The sequence below is a fragment of the Leptinotarsa decemlineata genome, unplaced genomic scaffold (genome assembly GCF_025532065.1).
Source record: "Leptinotarsa decemlineata unplaced genomic scaffold, Ldec_3_MD MMD2_P_RNA_scaffold_6, whole genome shotgun sequence".
NCBI classification, from domain to species: Eukaryota; Metazoa; Arthropoda; class Insecta; order Coleoptera; family Chrysomelidae; genus Leptinotarsa; species Leptinotarsa decemlineata.
In genome coordinates, this window is record NW_027412533.1 from 4,372,938 (window position 1) to 4,393,261 (window position 20,324).

Here is a 20,324-nt window from a genome sequence, read left to right on the forward strand (position 1 = left end):
GTCCCCATTGTGAAACATTTCTGAGGTTATTTCACACAGCACAATTATTCTGTTCGTCGGTTATGAAATGGTTTGCGGTTGTGTAACGTACACTTTGGATATCCCGAATCTCAACAAAAATCTAACGACGTCATAACAGATTATCTAGCTGCTCATTCTAAAGGACCACTTCGATCTATCCATCGGTTTGGACAATTGCCACTTAGCATTTTCCGAACCATCAAGTCATAATGAGTAGGTACTCCATATCACTGAAACGATACATCTGTTATAATTCACATGGGCATATAACACATCAATTGATAACTTATTTAGGTATTATCAGAACAACTTGGAACTATATTCAACAAATGCTTCTGAACCCAACTGCCACACAGACGGAACAGTGAACTTCTACTAACTTGTCTTCAGGTTATCACCCAAAGACGATTGTGGATACTAACAATCGAAACGTTGTGGCGTAAGTTGGTTTGGAATCTTTTAATTTTTCATTTTCTGTTAATGACATTTTTTAATTTTCAGCTAGTATTAATATTTCAATTTTGTTTAGTTTTTGCTTGTATGTTATTTCTTTGTAATTTCAATTTTTTGTTTAATAAAATTGTTATTTTTCGGTTGCTCTTTTTAATTTTTTTACAGATTCTTCCAGGGATTTCAAATCAATTTATATTATATTAGATAACGTTACTACAGTTTCGTACACCTTTGTACACCCTTTTACACCATAGTAGGTGATAAAAGAAGGCCCTTAATAACTTTATTACGTGAACTTTGTTTACCTATGACACTGTGGGTACGTTAATCTGAAAACCGGCGTGTAGACCACATCAATTTGGTCATTCAGTAGGTTACATGCACAATGCTTATATTTGTGAATTCCCAAGAATTTCAAATAATTGAATTTAGATTCTGGAACTTGTGGTTGCATTCCAAGGAATGATGTAAAAACGTCGAATCATTTTTACCTATTCTGAAGGACCTTTCGTGTTCAGCATAACGTTTCGAGAAATTTCGGTCACATTGTTCAACATGAACACTATCACACTCTGGATACTCAAGCTTACAAAACTCCAGATTTCTCCATTTTGTCCACCTTATCTTCATCAGTATTCACTGATTTATTTACATCTTCATTTATAAGTATTGTGACATACCATACATGTATCTTAGGTATCTCAATATGCCCTACCATATATGTACCATAGGTACCATAGTTATCATTATTATTATCATGAGGATCATTGACTATTGTTCGTCGTATCAGAATTTTTCATTTTGACAGAAACGTTTAAAAAATACTTAAATGATTTTTGTTTTGAATTCCCATGAAACCTCTAATTTTTTCTACATCGTTACTAGTTATACGATTTTCAATAAGTTTCGATCCTTATCAAATAAAACGAATAGTGTTAGATTCAACTCAGTATATTTGAGAAATATTTTCCCTATACCAACCATGGATCTATCTATTTTTTAATATTATTGCATATTGGAATACCAAGAGGACACATTCTTTTAGCCTTATCTAATCTACGCCTATGAGTTTAGTTTACTCGAAGATACGTCCGGATATGAGTTGGAGTTCGTTGTCTAATCGGCACTACCCGGCTAGATAATTATTTTGATAAATTTAATATGATCCATGCACGTAGAAACGACGTAGGAGAGTGGTTACCTTAATTGTTATTGTTAATTTCCTCTGCAGAAACTAATATTCTCTTGATTAACTACGTTGAATATTTCATGGAGATTGGAATACGCCGTAGTTGAGTGTTTAGAGTCGCAGGTGATTGTTTTGAGAATAGAAACGGAATATGATACCAGTTGCCTTTAATAATTCAACGTCACTATTAGCTATAAGATTGTCAACTGGAATCAAATTAGAACTTGTTTCAAAATATTTGTTTCCAATGAAAAACTGGCTATGATAACCCATCGTGATTCTAGATGCTTCCAGAAAAAATTGAAACTAATGTATAATAAAATTTCTCAGGCTTTTCTAAGATGATCAGTCGGTTGCTGATCAGGTGGAATCTTTCACGAAAGACGTTTATATAAACAATAGCGCATTTCAAATATTTTCAAAAAGCCCTTATGGGTTGAAAGACCCAGATAAATTTATCAGTCATTGGTGAAAAACGATGCCATCATTAGTCCAGAGTTTTCATCCCATGGTTGGACGGAAACAGCATATTATGGATAGGTTTAACTAATGATTCTTTATGGTACCGGACACATAGCAAGTATGTCTTCAATAACAACTGATATCATCTCAAGGACTCGCTTCATCATAACAGTTGTTCAGGCTTTTTCTCATAAAAATGGATACCGTTCACATACATAACAAAAACAATTCTGGAGAGTTACTATATCAAACCACAGTTTATAAAAATGCTAGTAAGTGTCGCCAAATGAGTGTTTCTTCTGTAAGGTATTCTGTGACCACGTTTGAATGACTTCAAACTTCAATCTACTGGATTAAAGGATTTTCATTGGTACTCAAGTGTGTTGTAAGAGGACACGTATACTGTCGATATGGAATTTGGGATAAACAAATGTCCAACGGTCTATCTCAAGAAAGAACGATGACGAAAAGGATGTGCATCTCACAGACGAAAGCATAAAAGGTAACCACAGTGAAAAAATCCTCCCATGATAAGTATCGGCACAGAATCCGACATATCTGGCCATTGGAACTGACGTGAAAAAAAAAGTCTGCTACAATAGTGCTTGAAATAATAATGTGGACTTGGGAGGAACTGAATCAACTCGACGTGAATAAAAACAATATATCTGCACTTCAAATCGTCCATTCTACGGTTATAGTTCTATAGACAGCAGGGAGGCTGTCAACTTTTGAGTGCCTGATAAAAGAATGATGGAGCCTGGATGAAGATTTTTTGCAGTACCAGACAAAAAAAAAAGTGCTATGCCTTGAATAACAACTAATAATATCTGAAGCGCTCGCTTTATCATACCAACTGGTCAGATTATTTTCCATAGTTGAGTTTGGAGTCCTTTCTCCGCATGTTTCGCAATCATTAGAGAGCAAAAGTTGGTGCATTTGAAAGATCATAATTGCTTTTTCTCAAATCGGGTGGGCTGAGTTTGGAGGCTGAAAAACGGCAGATGCGTAATCCTCCCCACCTATGAATCCACATTGTTCGTCGTAGAGTTTTCACTTCAAGATGAGGAGAATATCATCTGAAGAGATGAGGAAAACTGGTTGTAATATCAAATTTTTTCCTAGAACCCAGACGATTAAAATGCTTGTTGTGATTATTGAAGTCGTTGATGGAAGGATTCTCGAACTTCAAGATCATATTGGTTTTAGCACTGCGGCATAAATGTTAGGAAATACAGAAGTTTGTCATTCTTGGCTCATTGTATATTGTTAGGACACATTATTCCCGGGCCCAGTGTTCACCCAAATCACTTTGTAGGATGTGATCATTTGTAATTGATATTGTCGTATCCACCGTAGAGATCCTGACAGGCCTGATAAAAATTAATGGTGTTTTGTAGTTATAAATGTTATCATAATTCTAAACTTTATCAAATGCACGTCAAGAAAGCGTATGAGGTAGTGAATATATCGAATATACATTCTGTATATAACTCTGAAGTCGGAAAGTGACATAATGAGCAAACCCGAACCTGTCGCTGATGGTCTTTCACCCACAATTTACAACTCCAGCAGCTTTTAGATTGATCCATTACCATTAGCTGTAACGTAACGTAGCGGCAAGCAAGCACTGGTGAACATTTCAATGATGTCACTCTAATTGCATCTTATGGAACCGTCGTGTTCTCCGACGACTTACTTTTCATTCTTATGTCTACTAATGGACTCTAATGCACTTTTTGGTCTTGCAAATAGGAATTAGTTTGGTATAATTTCGGGTTTTTGTTCGATGGAAGCTTTTACACTCAGTTTACGTTCGTAAGGTGGATTACAGAGTGTATTTCTCATGAATACGAAGAAAACCAGGACTTTGCGGAAAAGAGATTCAAATACTTTTTCATGTTTTACACATTTTTGTGGAAAGTTTATTTTGAACTCAGTTGCTTTCATTCTTCCTTCGGAAATTTTCCTCATTTTTTGTATACAGATGGAGAAGAAGAAATTCGAATACCATCCCATCGTTTCCTAATAATGCCAACTTGGTTTAGGCAAAGGCTTCTCAAGAAGACTGTTACAGTTTTGGTGTGTCTGTTTAAAAAAATCTGTTTTTCCGTTCATCAGCTGTCGCCCCCATACGAACGACAACTCTCAGAAGTTGAGAAACTTGTGCGAGCTCAGGACTAACGAGGTCTTACCTTTTAACGTGTGATCCTTAACACGGTGTGTGGAGGAAGTGTCCTTATAATACCGGGTTTTTATTAGATTTTCTGGATATGGAGTTCCGTATTCCCACTCTCCCTATCCCTTCCTCTTTCACACACACGTTTCTGCACTGAAAATGGTTTTACTAACTTCAATAATGATAATGAAAAGTGTGATTTTCGTTTTGTAATAACAAATTTGTCATGTAGAACATTTCATGAATGTATAAATTATTTTAGCGACAATATACAATTTGATACAAGACACAAAATTTGTATGAAAGATGTGAATTCAGAAAAACAAAAAAGAATTACCATTTGTATTACAGATTAATCCACGTCTTTTTTTTGGTAGTATCATTATTTAACTTTGGCATCAATTTCTACCTTTATGGAAACAAAAAAATTTGAATACACTTACCCGTAATTATCATCATGAATAGATGAAACAAAAATTAGTTTTTTTAAGGACAAAATACAAGAAAAATCCTTAGCTCTAAAAGCGGTACCTGTGCGAAAGTACCGATTCACGTTGGATTTGAATTCATTTGGAAAAACGTTCTCAGGAAGTTCATTCCACATAAACGCAGTTTCCCAAATGGAAAAGTTCTCAAACAATGTTTTTCGAGGTGTACGATGAGCAGTCACAACCCGTTCGTCACTCGAACACCTCCTGTGAAAGTATCTACAAAACAGTGACAAATCTCCAACATTTCTTCGATGTTCCAGAATTTCACGGATGCAAGTGAAGTTTGTGTCCCCAATCAAGCGGATGCTTTTTTTCTGAATGAAATCCAGTAGCTTCAGGATATGCTTAGAGACGGAGCTCCATACATGAGAACAATACTCCAAAGGAGGCCTAACCTGAGCTTTATAAACCATTAAAATGTACTGAGGTGTGTACAGTTTTCTGCTTCGGAATAGTGTTTCAAGCTTATGAGAAGCAGCCTTTCGCAATTCCAGCGATATGATTGTGCCAAGACATATTATTGATGTCCATTATAACTTCCATACTTATCGAATCAGAAAACGGAATTGTCTGTCCTGACATTATTATATCCAGTTCGAAGACATTTATGTTTTTAGAGAAAACCGATGCCTGGGTATTCGTGGCATTGAATTGTACCTAGTTATTTTCACTTTCACGAAATCACCTCTAGATCCTCATTAAGATATGTTTCCTGCTGCCGGTGAAGATGTGCATCCTGAAATCCAAATGGAATGACGGGACAAATGTATTGTCGTCAGCGGAGTGATATATTGGATTCTTGTTTTTTTTTACAATGTGTCGTTGATATACAATAAACAGAGGATTGGAGACAATATGGATCCCTGAGGAACACCAGCGTTGATGGTGAAAGTATTCGAGAGATATCCATTGACGGCAACTTGTAGGGAACGTTCTTTCAGGAAGCTGGAGACCCGTACACAAAAATGATCCGACAAGACATAGCATCGAAGTTTGACCAGCAAACCCCCATGCCACACATAGTATAAGGCCTCAGAAATATCAAGCGCAACAGCTCTTGAATCTCCCTGTTTCTCGATTGCGTTAGTAGTAGTAGTACAAAATTTCAGCTGTATAAGATAATTTTCAGTTATGGTACAACTATTCAAAAATGGGACTCAATGTTACCTATAGAATCTTCAAACAAGACTCAACTTCTGACGGAAGCAAGAAACTCTTTGGAAGGTTCGAAATAGATGAACATTCCAATCTAGCAGACCACTATTATGATATTCATGCAGTCATTGTTCACTGTGGTTCTGGCGTTGAATTTGGTCATTATTACGGATTGGTTTAAGTTTGACGATAGTCGTGTCACGAAGTGTTCTGGCGATGCATTGAATCTATTGGAACCTCTGAAGACACCCTACATTTTGTTTTATAAGAGAGAGGACATTGGTAGATCAAGATTTTCAGATGATGTGGTGCTGCAGGTTTTTCCGGGTTTTCCTGCAGCTGAAAAAGCAAATGCTCCACTGGAATCAATGAGTTATTTAATAGAAAATTAGTTATTTTCAACTTTTTTTCGATTTAGAAACATATTCTTTGTAGTGCCTCCATATTAAATGTGTGTAATTTTCAAACATATATCACCGGTCTATTTCAGTAAATCTCTATTTGGAAACAATATAATTTCGTTGAACACAATTTGGCAAAACATGCAGACTCTACCGATAATACTATTTACATGTTTCACTCGATGATAATTTCATATATTATTAGCCACAAATAATTTTTCATAAAATATATTTCCTGAATTAGCTAATACAGAGTCAAACCTGAGTATTTTTTTTTATGTGTGATCAAATCAAATAGTCTTGTTTAAATTTCATAAAAAATCAGAGCGCTACTTCGAAAAATATGTGCCTGGAACGAAAAATTATCAAAACCAAAAGGTTTCATCCAAGTTGGTTAAATTTATCAAAAATTGTAAAACAATCAAATTCATTTTATTCAAATATGCTTCTGAAAATGGGCTGAAAATTTCATTCAGAAAAATTGTTTTGAATTCATCTCGATATTTTGTGAATTAATCCAAATTTTCAAATATTTATGGAAATAAATTGCAATTCGATAAATAATGCGAATTCTGTTCACGATTATACATGTTGTTCTACTAATACTGTTGAAGTCATGTTCAAAATGAGAAATAGAACGGCAATACAATATTTAAAATTATTTCAACCCTCTATACGAATTGTTTTTCTTCCAACTCCAACCTATCTGTATTTTTTTATCATAAAATATTTACCGCAACCTTTACATCATTACTTGTCATCAATAATGTAAACACTTTTGAATTATTATTATTTTTTCAAATGAATCTGCAAAATCAAAAATAGTGGCTAGAAAAGTCTACAAAGCCATTAGGAGTTTCGGTACCTTTCTTCGTTTGGACTGGACAAAAGTATTTCAAAGACAAGTCGCCAGTATATACTGGATTATTTTGAAAGTAGAATGTGGTATTCAAAAAAGTTCAAGATATGGCAGCTCCATCAAAATGATATTCATTCGCTATTTCTGTGCGGTGAAAGTAAGCAAATCTCATACTTTCCTTCCATAAGTTCGACTCGAAGTACCAATCATTTTTATATACAACTTTGGTAATCACTTCATTGACCTATTGACCTATACTAAGAATCCTGCTGTTGTGTAATACCCCCCTCCGTAACGTTTCGCGCATTATTTTATACTTAACAATACATGAACAAGCCCCTTTTGATTAACCAAGTGCTGAACGTGCTCGATTCAAATATCCAGTCACAACGGCCTCAAGAACTTCCTGAGTGGGCCGAGTCCGTCTCTGTTCTCGAGTCGGAGAGCACCAGAACTAATTAATAGTTTAATGGCTCTGCATACAAGTTATAGAGATCTAATAATTCACTATCAAGCTGTAAATTGTCATTTATCATAATGTAAACTTTGACTTCGCAGCGAGCAAATTCAATTACTGTCAATCCTTCTAATCTAAAGCCGACCTGCAGACCTCTTGTTTTAATGCACGACGTGCCAGATAATGTTCAGGATTAATCCGAATCCAATTAGACGGGTTAAAATTGCGAGTGTCAGTCTTTGAAGCTGCGCGAAAATTGATGCGGGCCCATTCTGTTGAGTATCGCTGAGAGATATTTGGAAATTGGTTTCTAATACAGGGACAGAGACGATAGACTGCAGATTATAATAGATTGTTATCTTTCAAACACACACTAGCTTCTGACTGTTCAACTCTGTTTATGTGATAATTAAGACAACAGTGATATAAGCATGCTTCTTAGATAACGTAGGTCTTCCCATCTTTGTGGTCGCTTACCTTGAAGGATGTATAAATGCCTTTCACTGAGTCATTTCTGACCAATCCTTGCAAGTATGGCTAGGAATTTAAACTGAAGGTAGTTTGTCTTCCTATTGAGATTTTTTTTGCAGTTCACTATCATCGTAGACGGTGGAAGCCAAGTGCTTTTATAGCTGCTCGGTTTTCCATTTTTTTTTTTGATAATTCATCATGTTTTCGCTAATCTATCCACACAAATCAATGGCAAAAATTTTCCTCTAATATAAGGTCGGGTAGGTCTTTAGGTAGGATCTGCGACTAGAAACTGAAAGTGTTGTTAATCCATCAGTAAAACAGTAGCTATCTGCTATTTTTATTTTATCTCTCGGAAAATTAAATCCTGTCCATTCGGGTTCAGGTAGGTTATGGTTAGAATTAGGTGATAGGTCATTTCCATTTAAACTTTCGTGTCGAACAGTAATTGTAGTGTTAGGCTCCACATAAACCTGTTCTGTGCAATGAGCATTGTTCACAGTTCATCTCTCTCTTCAGAAAGACTCGGAGATGAGGTAGGTCTGGGAAGATTTTCATGACCCCAATCGATATGATGATCACCGGAGATAACCAGGTAAGCCAGGTAAGCTATGAACTAGAAACCTTAGCCTGAGCTATTTGCTTTGGCCACCAGGCATATTCACCTTACCTAATCATTGGTATGACAATCATCACATTTTTTTCGAGCCTAAGGGATCAGTCATAATTCTCGCAAAAACATATTTTGATAGTGAAAATGAAAAAAATACTGTTCTTAGTGATGCAAATTGTTTGGAAAATGGGTTTAAAAAATTGGTAATTCCACCTCAATACTATATTTTGACCTAACGATCAGAAATGTCTTTTTTGGTGCCATTCTTGTATTTTTTTTACTTCGATGTAGTCTTTCTAAATTTCCCTTCAGTCACTATATTCATTCTTTCATTCGAGAGTAGTATCGAACCGAAAATTCTGAACTCGTGGTTCTGTAGTCACAACAATTTGTAATTACTATTATAACGCCAATGATCGTGAAACTTCAACCCAGCATTATCAATTTTTCAGGCAATTATAAACATCGAGCTTCTAACACACACGATAGAGTGCATGTATTTACGCTTGTTGGTGGAAAAAAATTACCTTTTGATAGAACTCGGTGAATTATACCAAACCAAACTGAATTATACCAAACTATTTCCTGTTTTTAGGTATTCCGTGAACCAGTTGATTTGTGAAAAGGGATGAAGAGCTTCCGAGTCAGACTTTGGAAAATAAACAGTATTCAGGAAATTGTGATTGACATTACATTTTCCAGTTTTTCATCGTTATTTCCTGAACTGTCGTACTATTGAAATATCGTCACCAACTTTCTCTCTATTTGTTTCAAGATAATGGAAAATATTTCATATCGTTATTTTTAGATTTCAGGGCATAAAGTCACTCTGTTTCTATAAATTGATAGATGTAGCCGTTACTAAATGGCAGGAAATCATAATGAAGAAAAGGGAAATGAAACTTTCTATGTTTCTTACCACTTTGTAACTGCAGTAACGTTACTGCAGTTACAAAGAACTGCAGTAACTAACGTTAGTAACTGCAGTAACTAACGTTACTGCAGTAACTAACGTTACTGCAGTAACTAACGTTACTGCAGTTTCATCCTATTACATTAGCCATTATATACCACCACTGTAGGTATTAATAGAGGTACTTGGGTTGATTGAATACCTGAATTTACAGTTTACAATGCGGATGTGCCAATTTAAAAACCGGCGAGTAAACTAAATCGATTTGGTCATTTAACAGGTTGCACCCACAATTTTTATGCTTGTGAATTTACAAGGATTCTAAATGATTGAGTTTGTAACTCTTTCTTGCATAATGCAAATTTTCCGTATCGTTTAGATTCAGAAACTTATGGTTGCATGCCAAGAAATGGTTTGAAAATGTCGAATCAATTTTTCTTAGTCTGAAAAACCTTTCATGTTCAGCATACCGGTTTTGGAAATTTCGGCCACCTTGTCCCACATAAACACTATTACACTCCGCTTATAAACTTCAGATTTCTCCAACTGGTCCACCTTTTCTTTGGCATTGAAAAGGAAATGAGATAACGTGGCTTGTGGTCTGAATGCCACTCCCACATTATTTTTTCTGAAGAAACCCACAATTATCTCTGTTCTTTTTCCAAAATATGTTACCCATTTCTTGGTTTCTGGTTGTTTGACCTGAGGGTATATCAATCTGTAAGTGAATTTCCGACTTTGTTTCCTGACTAACTTCTGGATAGTATCTGCGTTGAAACCATTATTATGACCTATCTGTGTAATTATATCAATTTTCCCAGCTAGATTGTTAGCAGACAAAGGCAGTGAGAATGTCTAGCTATACAGACATCACCATCCCAAGGGATTCTTTCCATCCAGACAGTCATAAAGTAGCAGCCTACAATTCAATGTTGCACAGAGCACTTTCACTTGCACTTTCTAACACCAGACAGAGCTGTTTCAACCCACCATAGGTCTCAGCAGTAGTGCTAGGGTAAACCACAATTAGGCATTTTCAACCTATATATTGTTCGGTTTTTCAATTATATAATTCACTGTGATTTGGTTCATCCGAAAAATTATTTCTTTTTCATGTGCAACTAAGTATATTTATTATTATTATCATTGAAAATAATATAGTGTTATCTCCAGCAATCTGAGATTCTAGAAAAAAGAGACTATCAAAAAAGCTAAACAAAAATTCGTGTACTTCCTGAACTAATTCAAAAAACATACCAATCCAACACCGAACTTCAAAAACCAACACCGAAACGGGACTCCAAACTTACACATCGTGTACTCAGCACATTGAGCTTAGTGTGATATTGAAAACACCAATGATACATCCAAAGGATTTTTATGAATTCCGGAAATGCATTATAGCGCTGATGGAACACGCTTTCCAAGCCAGAGTGGTTTGAGTTTTCATTTACATAATGGAACAACAACAAATGCATTTTGTATTAACTCCGGAGATTTAATGGTTTCGAGTGGCGTGAGTTAGATCGCTCTGAAGGGGAGTTGGCGAGCAGGCCAGGAACGACCCAACCGACATTTCAACTTCAAATTGTTGAAATTGTTTGTTTTGTCTCAAATAGATGGGTTCTTGGGAGAAAACTAACGAACATGGAAAACTAACCCATTTTTGGTTAATAGATGAATTTAAAAAGTGTTTCTCATAAAGACTCTGTTTAAGATATGGAAGTAATTGTTGGATCCAATATATATATATTGGCAAAAAATGTGACAAATAAGTGAGATTTGCTTTTTTCAAACTTTCAGATCAATAAGAACCCGAAATTTTCACTATGCTAATATTTAAAGAGGCCGAATTTCGATTCAGTTATCTGATCACCAAACGACTATATGTAGATACATAGAGAATTCACAAAATAAAGTTTATTGTTTAACAATTATCTTATCAACTGAAAAATCTGGTTGGCGGAAAAAAAATACATTTTTTATTCTCTACACTAGAAGAAAGCATATATTAGCTCTATATAACGTAGAAAGCTTTGCTCGGTTGTTAGGATAACGTAAATATTCAGTGGATATTTCCACAAATGAATTTTTAGCCATGAATCAATAAAATTCTTAAATGCTCATGGGCACCCAACCGAGTTACGGACCAAGCTTGGATTTTTAGTATTCACAATCGTCTTCGGAAATAGGCAAGACACAATACGGGATATAACTGCTTTTTTTATCGTCCTCTCTAGTTCTAGAACCAAAATTTGTTTGACCTTCTTCTTGAAGTTTATTTTATCAGAGATCACTCTTGACGTATAAGTTACGTGTCCAGTATTACGTATTGTTACAAAGATTTTCGATCAATCAACGTTTCAACAATTGTTCTCATCAAATATGGATGACGATTAGATTCATAAGTGAGGTACGGTTTCATGTAATTCAAACAAATATTTTTCAGTTGAAATAGTCATTATAAAGCACTAAAAATGTTAGGTTTCATTCTTAGATCTGCAAATGAATAACTCTCACTTCAATAAAAATCATATATTGTTCAATTGTTAGATCAATAATCGAATACAATTCCACAATTTGGTGCCCTTCATATCATGAGGATATTGATAGGCTTGAAAGTGTTCAAAATGAGTTTTTAAGATACTCTGCATATAAACTGGAATATCATATTGGTGAATATGACCATAAAATTATATTGGAAATTCTTAACTTGAATACTCTGGCTCATAGAAGATTAGAATCAATGGTAGCATCAATTTCCCGGAACTTGTCGAACTTATAAAACTTAAAATGTGAATCCAAGGAGAACAAGAAATTCGGAAATCTTCAAAGTACCCTTTTGTCGCACCAACTATAGCTGGAATGAATCTGTAGGTAGAATTTTATGACTTGCAAATACATACAATGTAGATTTAGAATGTTGAATTCTTCTTTGAAAACATTTAAAAACACTGTGAAAAGATTGTAATTCATTAACTTATTTTCACGATTTTTTTTTTCATTTTATTTTATATATCTTTTCCTAAAACCTAGCTCAGATTACTGTTAAATATATATGTGTGAACTTGTTAATTATTTTGTGAAAAATAGGCATCGCCGTAAATAAATAAATGGATAAGTTTCTCGAGAATTTCATTTTTTCAAAGAAAATTCGTGTCTATTCATAACAGACGGATTATTCGAAATCGTGGTTGATGTAACAACCAACTTTCAAGATTTAAAAAAAATTGTTTTCGAGTTATTCGCGATAAACCTTCTGAAACCGTGGATTTATTGTTTGAAAAATTGACACTTTTACTCGCCAATGAGTCAAAAGTATTGACTTTCATCAATATAGATGGAACAGAAGTTGCTCAAAATAGTCATTCTATCGATTACTGGACTTATTTTCAACTAGCGAGACGCCCTGGCTCTGCATAGGTGCAATGGTGATTTTAAATATAAATTCACCCACCGGTTTGAGGGCATGGAGAAACAGTGATGAAAAAATAATTTTGTTTCATGGACGCGCCTTTTTCACCTGCGGCTGGCTTCCGAATTGGAATCTTAAAAAATCCTTTCTTATTGCACATTTACAACATAAAACAAACCTACAGAAAATTTCAGCTTTCGAAAATATAGTGGTACGAAGAAACAGTGATGAAAAGGTAATTTTCATATGTAAACGCGCCACTTTTACCCCCCTTAGGGGCGCCTTAGTCAAAATATTTAGTGCGCATCTAAGATCTAAGAAGCACCTATGTAGGGGAGACCCAGGAGGGTTGTGACACTTTTTGCTTTCACTCATATATTTTGGTTAAAAATTGACCTATATCTGTGAACTTTACATCAGTCAAAGCTTGTTCTATTCTCTATTAGAATCAAAAATAAAAATACACAAAACTAATAAGTTTCCCGAGATAATGGATTAAAACCAAAGCGACAACCCGTGTCACAACTCTCCTAATACCAAGGTAAGTTGTGACAGTGCTCGAGGTGAGTTGTGACACTTCAGTGTTTGGAATTTATCGGCACTTTTTGTAGATTAAAAATGAACAAGTAATTACGAAACAGTTTTAATCATAATCTTTGGCTAATTAAGTAACATAATTATTAAAACTTAACAAAATAAATCATCTTTCTAAATGGCACAGAGAGAATAAAAATACTTAATATTAGTTTAATCCGAAAAACAATTATGACACTCGTATTGCAGTTCTCCCCCAGTACAATCTTCATGTGACCATCCTTTGCAATTAATGCATTGCACCCATTTTTCGTTAGGCCTGCTATTGGCAAAGGGCTCGAGGCAACATAAGCAAAAACATTCATTTTCTGTGCCATCACTGCCCTCATTATCGTCCTCCTCTTCGTCACGAATATTCTTTGTCTTTGATTTATTTTTTGGTTTTTTCCCCTTTGGTTTCTTAGCATTTTTATCAGTAAAAATGCGCTTCTTCACGTTCTTCACTTTCCTATTTTCCTCTATGGCAGCAATTTCATCTTTAACTGGTGTATCTGTTAGCACGGCAGACTTGATCTTACGTCTATTCTGTTGCGTGGCTTTTCTTGGCGGAGCTTTAGGCAACGGCCTTATTGTTTCTGGCGAGAATACATTAGATTGGGTGGCAAGTGGATTACGAACTGTAGATGTAGATGCAACAGGTTCAATATTTGCAGGCTCTTTAGAGTTGTCGCCGGTCATAACGAGAGGAGTCACATTACGTTCTTCACATCCAACGTGCTCGTTGTGATCTCTTTTTTCTAGACCTTCCCCAACAACAACGTCGTTCTCAACTATATCAACTGACAAATTTTGGGTGGGGGTTCCTTCTTCCGGATTTTCTATCAATTCTTCTTCTGCAGTAATGGAAGCTTGTTCTGGCACAGGATTGGTCAAAATGCGATCTGTAACTTGGCTTGGCAAAAAATCTGCTTCTCCAAAAATATCTGTATTAACAGGCCATGTTCCTGTTGCAGCAAAACCAGCGCTGATATTTTTTGCAGTGATCGCCACATCAAAGGCAGTTTTTGTTATGGAAGGGATATCATAGATAGACATAACTTTGCCAGCATTTGACCGCATCCAATTATCACAAGCTGTGTTAATGGCCTTTTTAAGAGGACCAAAAATTGCACGATCCATTGGTTGCAGCTTGTGTGTGCAGTGTGGAGGGAACGTGAGCAAAATTATGCCGTTTTCCCTGCAAAACTCTATATTTTTCAAAGCCATGTGGGATGAATGGTTATCCAGAAGTAACAAAGCTTTTTGCTCTTTTGTTGGCCTCACGTGGTTTGTAAAATGTTCAAGAAAAAAGTGAAAGTCATCTTCCTGCATCCACCCGGATCCATTTGCTGTTCCTACTGAACCTGTTGGGCCATCCCTAATAAAATGTTCTTGAAATCGCTTCCGAGGGAATATAAACATAGGTGGTATATAATTACCCAAGGCGTTCCCAGCAAAAGCCAGCGTTACTAAGGTTCCTCTTTCCGCAGAAGTCATCGCACTGACTTGTTTTTCTCCACGTCGTGCGATTACTCTATCAGGTTTTTGGACTGTAGTAATCCCGGTCTCGTCGACGTTCCATACATCTTTACCGCTGAGAGTATGCTTGGCCAAGACTCCTGTATAGTTTTCAAAAAAGGCAGCGACATTTGTCCTATTAAAGCTCGTGGCGCGAGCGATGCTTGTAGCTTGAGGTAGCCTAAGAGATAAATTTGAATGTCTCTTCATGAATAGCTTTAACCACACTTCTCCAGCCATTTCGTTTTTTCCCATGATTCAGGAACTTTTTTATTGTGTTTTTTTGCTAATAAATAGGCTAAACTCCTTGTCTCTTTTGTAGTCAGTCCATAATTAGACGCGGCACAAGTCAACAAATAATCGCTCAATATCTTTTCTTCGTCCTTCGTAAAAACTGTTGGGCTGATATAGCCTACAGATGGAGCCTCGTCTGATAATTGTTGTTGATGTGCCTTTTTCTTTTTAATGTATCTTTGTAAAGACATATAATTTAGATTATATGAAGATGCTGCACTTCGAAGGCTTTGGCCTCTAACCGTCACCTCTTCAAAGGCCAGATCGTAAATTTCGATACTAGCCATTCCTCTCTCTGTTTTACGAACATATGTATTAGGCATTCTGAAACAATAAAAAAGCAATGCAGCAATCGAATGCATACAAAATAGCCATATCACTTGTTAGTAAATAAAATAGGAGAGTTGTGACAGCCTGTCACAACTCTCCTAGGTGCGCAAAATCGTGAGTGTGCCAGAATAATAATGTATAACCTCCAAACAGTAAGAGATCTCAATAAAATTATGAATGGCTTTGAATCTTGAAGGCCCGATGCAAATTAGAAAAAATATTACACTAATGCTCCCGTAATACATAGCAAAAGACAGAATAAGAAAGTTATGATCAAAAACTTACTTTTGGTCGTTTTTTAGATGACAGCGTCACAGTAACTCAGCCGCTCCTCGTGGGCCGTTGGCGCGTACTAAATCCAATAAGCAGTCTAGAAAACAATAAATGTGCGACGTTGACAGCTCGCTAACGGTCACAGATACAGCGAAATCGCGCGTGTCACAACTCTCCTCTGTCACAACCCTCCTCGGTCTCCCCTACCATAATTTAAGCTTTCTAGGACTCACCAGTACGGAAAAACACAGATGAATGTGTGAGTATTAAGTGAGTGACCTTCGCATTTATAAGTATAGATGAAAAATGTTTCACCCTTGAGAAGGAGTGACATCCTCCTCCAGGGCAAAAGTAATCCGAAAAAATGTCAATAGACCTAACTAAAAAAGGATGATCTCTACTTGTGAATCCGACCCTGTAAAGAAGTAGGATGTGCCGTCATTACACAGTCATGACATCTGCAGCCAATTTGAGTGGAGTGGTTTTTGCGTGGCGATTGCAAAGCGAAGTTGCGCTACAATTATTCCTGATGGAATTCTGTCCTTAAGCGTTGAATTAATGAACCTATCGATCTAGATAAGATAGTTCGCCTTAATTGAGTATATTGATTGCATTTTAATTGGAACAATAAAAAGGTTGCTGTAATTATTTTACATGCTGGATGAATAGTTTACAGGGTGAAACTAGTAGAGAGTATTGGTCTGTCATCTTCAGGGATATTTCGATAATAATATTAAATGTGAACAAGAGCTAAAACAAATTACTTACAATGTCTTTGAGGTTGAGACGCCAATATTTTATAAAAAATAAAAACATATTAAACATATTAAAAACATATTATATTATAATGATGTGCACATCCATAAGTAGTTTAAATGTAATATGAGGCCAATAATTGAAATTTTCGTGAAAAGTCAGAAAAGGATAAAACTGTTATTATATTTATAAATGATTTTTGGTAAAATGGCCGGTTTGTGTGTTCAACAAGTTTTTTTTTTATTTATATATATATATATATATATATATATATATATATATATATATATATATATATATATATATATATATATATATATATATATATATATATATATATATATATAGAATAGTAGTTTTTCGGGGATTCGGTCTGATTAGAATAAATATTTACTCTTTTTAGCTGCCCGAGCTTTCGCTAATGTTTATTAGCTTTATCGAGGGCTGTAATATAAAAAGGACATGATAAATATATATATATATATATATAAAACATATTTATATATATATATATATATATATATATATATATATATATATATATATATATAAAGGAGCTTTTTAATCGGACATAGCACTCAAGGAAGTGGCAAATCATAGACACGTGTTTCGGGCTTTTGGCCCATCATCAGTATGGTGCAGCCAAGTGTAAGGATGGGCAACACTTGGTTACCAGAAGAAATAAATACAAATGCACGGAGCCACCAGCAGGAGCCAGCCGCACATTTGTGGTTTCACTTAATAGATCTTGTGTTTACAAGAAAACTATCAAAATCACCACGGAGGCAGCTATAGCTACCTGCGTGACATCCGGGTCCATATATATATCATATATATGTCTATATCAAGACACTCGATAACCTTCGTATTTATATCATTTCCTGGACCCGGATGTCACGCAGGTAGCTATAGCTGCCTCCGTGGTGATTTTGATAGTTTTCTTGTAAACACAAGATCTATTAAGTTGTCCGGATGTTTTTACGTCCGGACAACCTACAAACCGCACAAAACGATATCCAGTTGGCTGCCCAGACCGAAAGAGAGAATTTCCCTAGAAAACCAAGGAGTATATAGCATCACATGCGAGGACTGTGGTCAACAATATATCGGTCAGACCAACAGACGTATATCTGCCAGAACCCAGGAGCACAAAAACTCGATAAGAACAAAACAAACCTCCTCTTCCCTCTTTCAACACCATCTACAAACAGGTCACAAGATTAATTTTGAGTCCACAAAACAGATAGCACAGGTGCAAAACCCAAGAATTCGACAAATCAGGGAAGCTATCGAAATCGAAAAGCAAGGCCTCATCAACAAAAGGGATTACTCACTAAACATCCCAAGGATTTGGAAACCAATAATTAAAAACAACCACCAAAGACAATCACAAATTGATAATGAACCATCGCAGGTAGGAGAGACTCACTTCTGTGATGTACCAATTTGATGAAAATTATCGGGACTGGCCTTTGGAAATCCGAACTGTTCTTCAAAATACTTTCTCTATTTTCTTTCTTGATGGATTGGCTTTTGCAAGTAGGTAGTATCAAATTTCATTCAATTTCAACTTATTTTATTAGTAGAATACTTGGATTATAATTGTTTTTGACTTAATTTTCAAATATTTGTGGAGCATGGCTTCCCTTTTCGAGGCTTGGAAAGGAATCCTCATGTTGACGAAGGAATTGAATTTGCTTCAATACGAATTACTAATTGTCACAATTTCAAATTTCGAAGTTTCATATTTCTAAAAGTAGTTAACCGAACTCTTATCTTTGTAATTTTCAAATGTATGCTCGAATTATTATTGGTTGTAAACGCTTTATTTACATTTTTTTTTTAGGAAATTATAAATGTACAAACTATGTTTTCCCTCGTTTCGAGTGATATTCCTTAATGGCTCTACTGTAAAATTGATAATGTAATTTATGAATTCAATTCCGAACACAGTGGCAGAAAACACATAAAAAACTCAACGAGATTCATAGAAAAAATGAATATTTTTTTTTGTATTATCGCCATAATTGGAATCTCAGTTGTTGTGTTTTCATTAAAAGCAACAATTAAAATTGCCTGTCCTGGAAAAGTTGTTTTGTGAACCAAACCGTACCAAGAACGGTCTTAATTTTCCTCTAAAAATTTAATTCGATTATTAAAATTCCAAAGTCTCGAATGTTAATTGAATTGGGTAGAGAAAGAAGGGCTAATGAAATGTCAGGACGCGGAAGAAAGTGATTAATTGCAGGATTTGAAAAAGGCAGGGAGCGAGAGAAACAACAACATCAAGACGGCAACCGGCCGAGCAAGGAGGAAGTGATGGTGTAAACAGATTTAGGTTGGCAAAAAATACTTTTAGCGCCGTACTCACTACGAAAAATTAGAGAGATAAAACAGCGGCTCTGCATACAGAGCAGCATTCAGAACTGAGGTACCTAAAATAATACTCTAATTAAGAAAAACCTTTTGGCTTCATACTCCATCATCAAACGGAAAATTGAGGGAACTTTCAAAGAAGAGAAACAAGAAAATAACTTTAATAAATACTCTTCAGAAAGATGTGTACATCATGCACAACAAAATGGAGGACGAAATCCCCCCAACATAACTACTTCCACATGTATAAACATTGAATTACCAGTATTCCAAACATTAATAACGGAATTGAAATAGATATCATTATATATCTTCATGTCCTCACCAGCACATTAGTTCAACAAGACGCAGCACCATTTCTTTCAAATCATTACGGCTATATGCCATCGAAAGAGACAATTCTGCTCTTATCACGATGATGTTACGAAAACATTCATACGGTTATCAGGGACATAGCTGAAAGCAACAAGTTTTCTTCTGATATTGTAGGAAAGTTTGTTAGGAAACCTTAATTTGGGAAGTTAGGAAACCTAAATTTGGGAACCAAGATACATTAACGGATTAGATCGTATTTTGGAAAGTTTAACATGAAAGTTTCAGTTGAAAACTGTACAAACTGTACTGTGAAAACTGTACAAACCTCAGCAACTTTTGATTCTTTATAAAGCTCAGATAAGACTTTCTTTGGAGTATTGTTCTCATGTATGGAGTTCCACCCCCAAACATACCTGAAGCTGCTGAATTATATCCAGAAACGAGCTAACCGCCTGATTAGAGATGCAAACATCACTTGCAACCTTGATAGTCTGGAACATCAAAAAAAGGTTAGAGATTTGTCTATCTTCTATAAATACTTCCACGGGAAGTGTTCGAGTAACTTTGCACATTTGATTCCACCCAGACCAGTACATATCAGAAATACGCGACGGACTGTGGCTGCTCATCGTTTTGAGATTCAACTCAGTACACCTCGAACTTCACTGCGATTCAAATCCAATGTGAATCACTATTATCGCACACAACATGTAGAAATCATAGTAAATGTTCAATATGCTCAAATATTCCTGGAGTCTCTCTGATTACCCTGCACGCATCGATAATGCGGTTTCTTAAGTCCTCTATATC

General features: G+C 35.6%; 2 protein-coding genes across 6 annotated transcripts in view; one reads left to right on the plus strand and one right to left on the minus strand.

The window, feature by feature from the left end:
- Window positions 1-20,324, plus strand: part of LOC111503178 (LIM domain only protein 3) — a 458,150-nt gene that overhangs the window by 251,994 nt on the left and 185,832 nt on the right. The window lies entirely within an intron of this gene.
- LOC141480081 (uncharacterized) lies at window positions 13,707-16,267 on the minus strand. Its single transcript, XM_074169839.1, has 2 exons — window positions 16,080-16,267; window positions 13,707-15,788 (listed from the first exon to the last, which is right to left on the minus strand). Exon 2 carries the CDS (start codon window positions 15,423-15,425, stop codon window positions 13,827-13,829), a length of 1,599 nt encoding a protein of 532 aa, XP_074025940.1. The 5' UTR covers window positions 15,426-15,788; window positions 16,080-16,267; the 3' UTR covers window positions 13,707-13,826.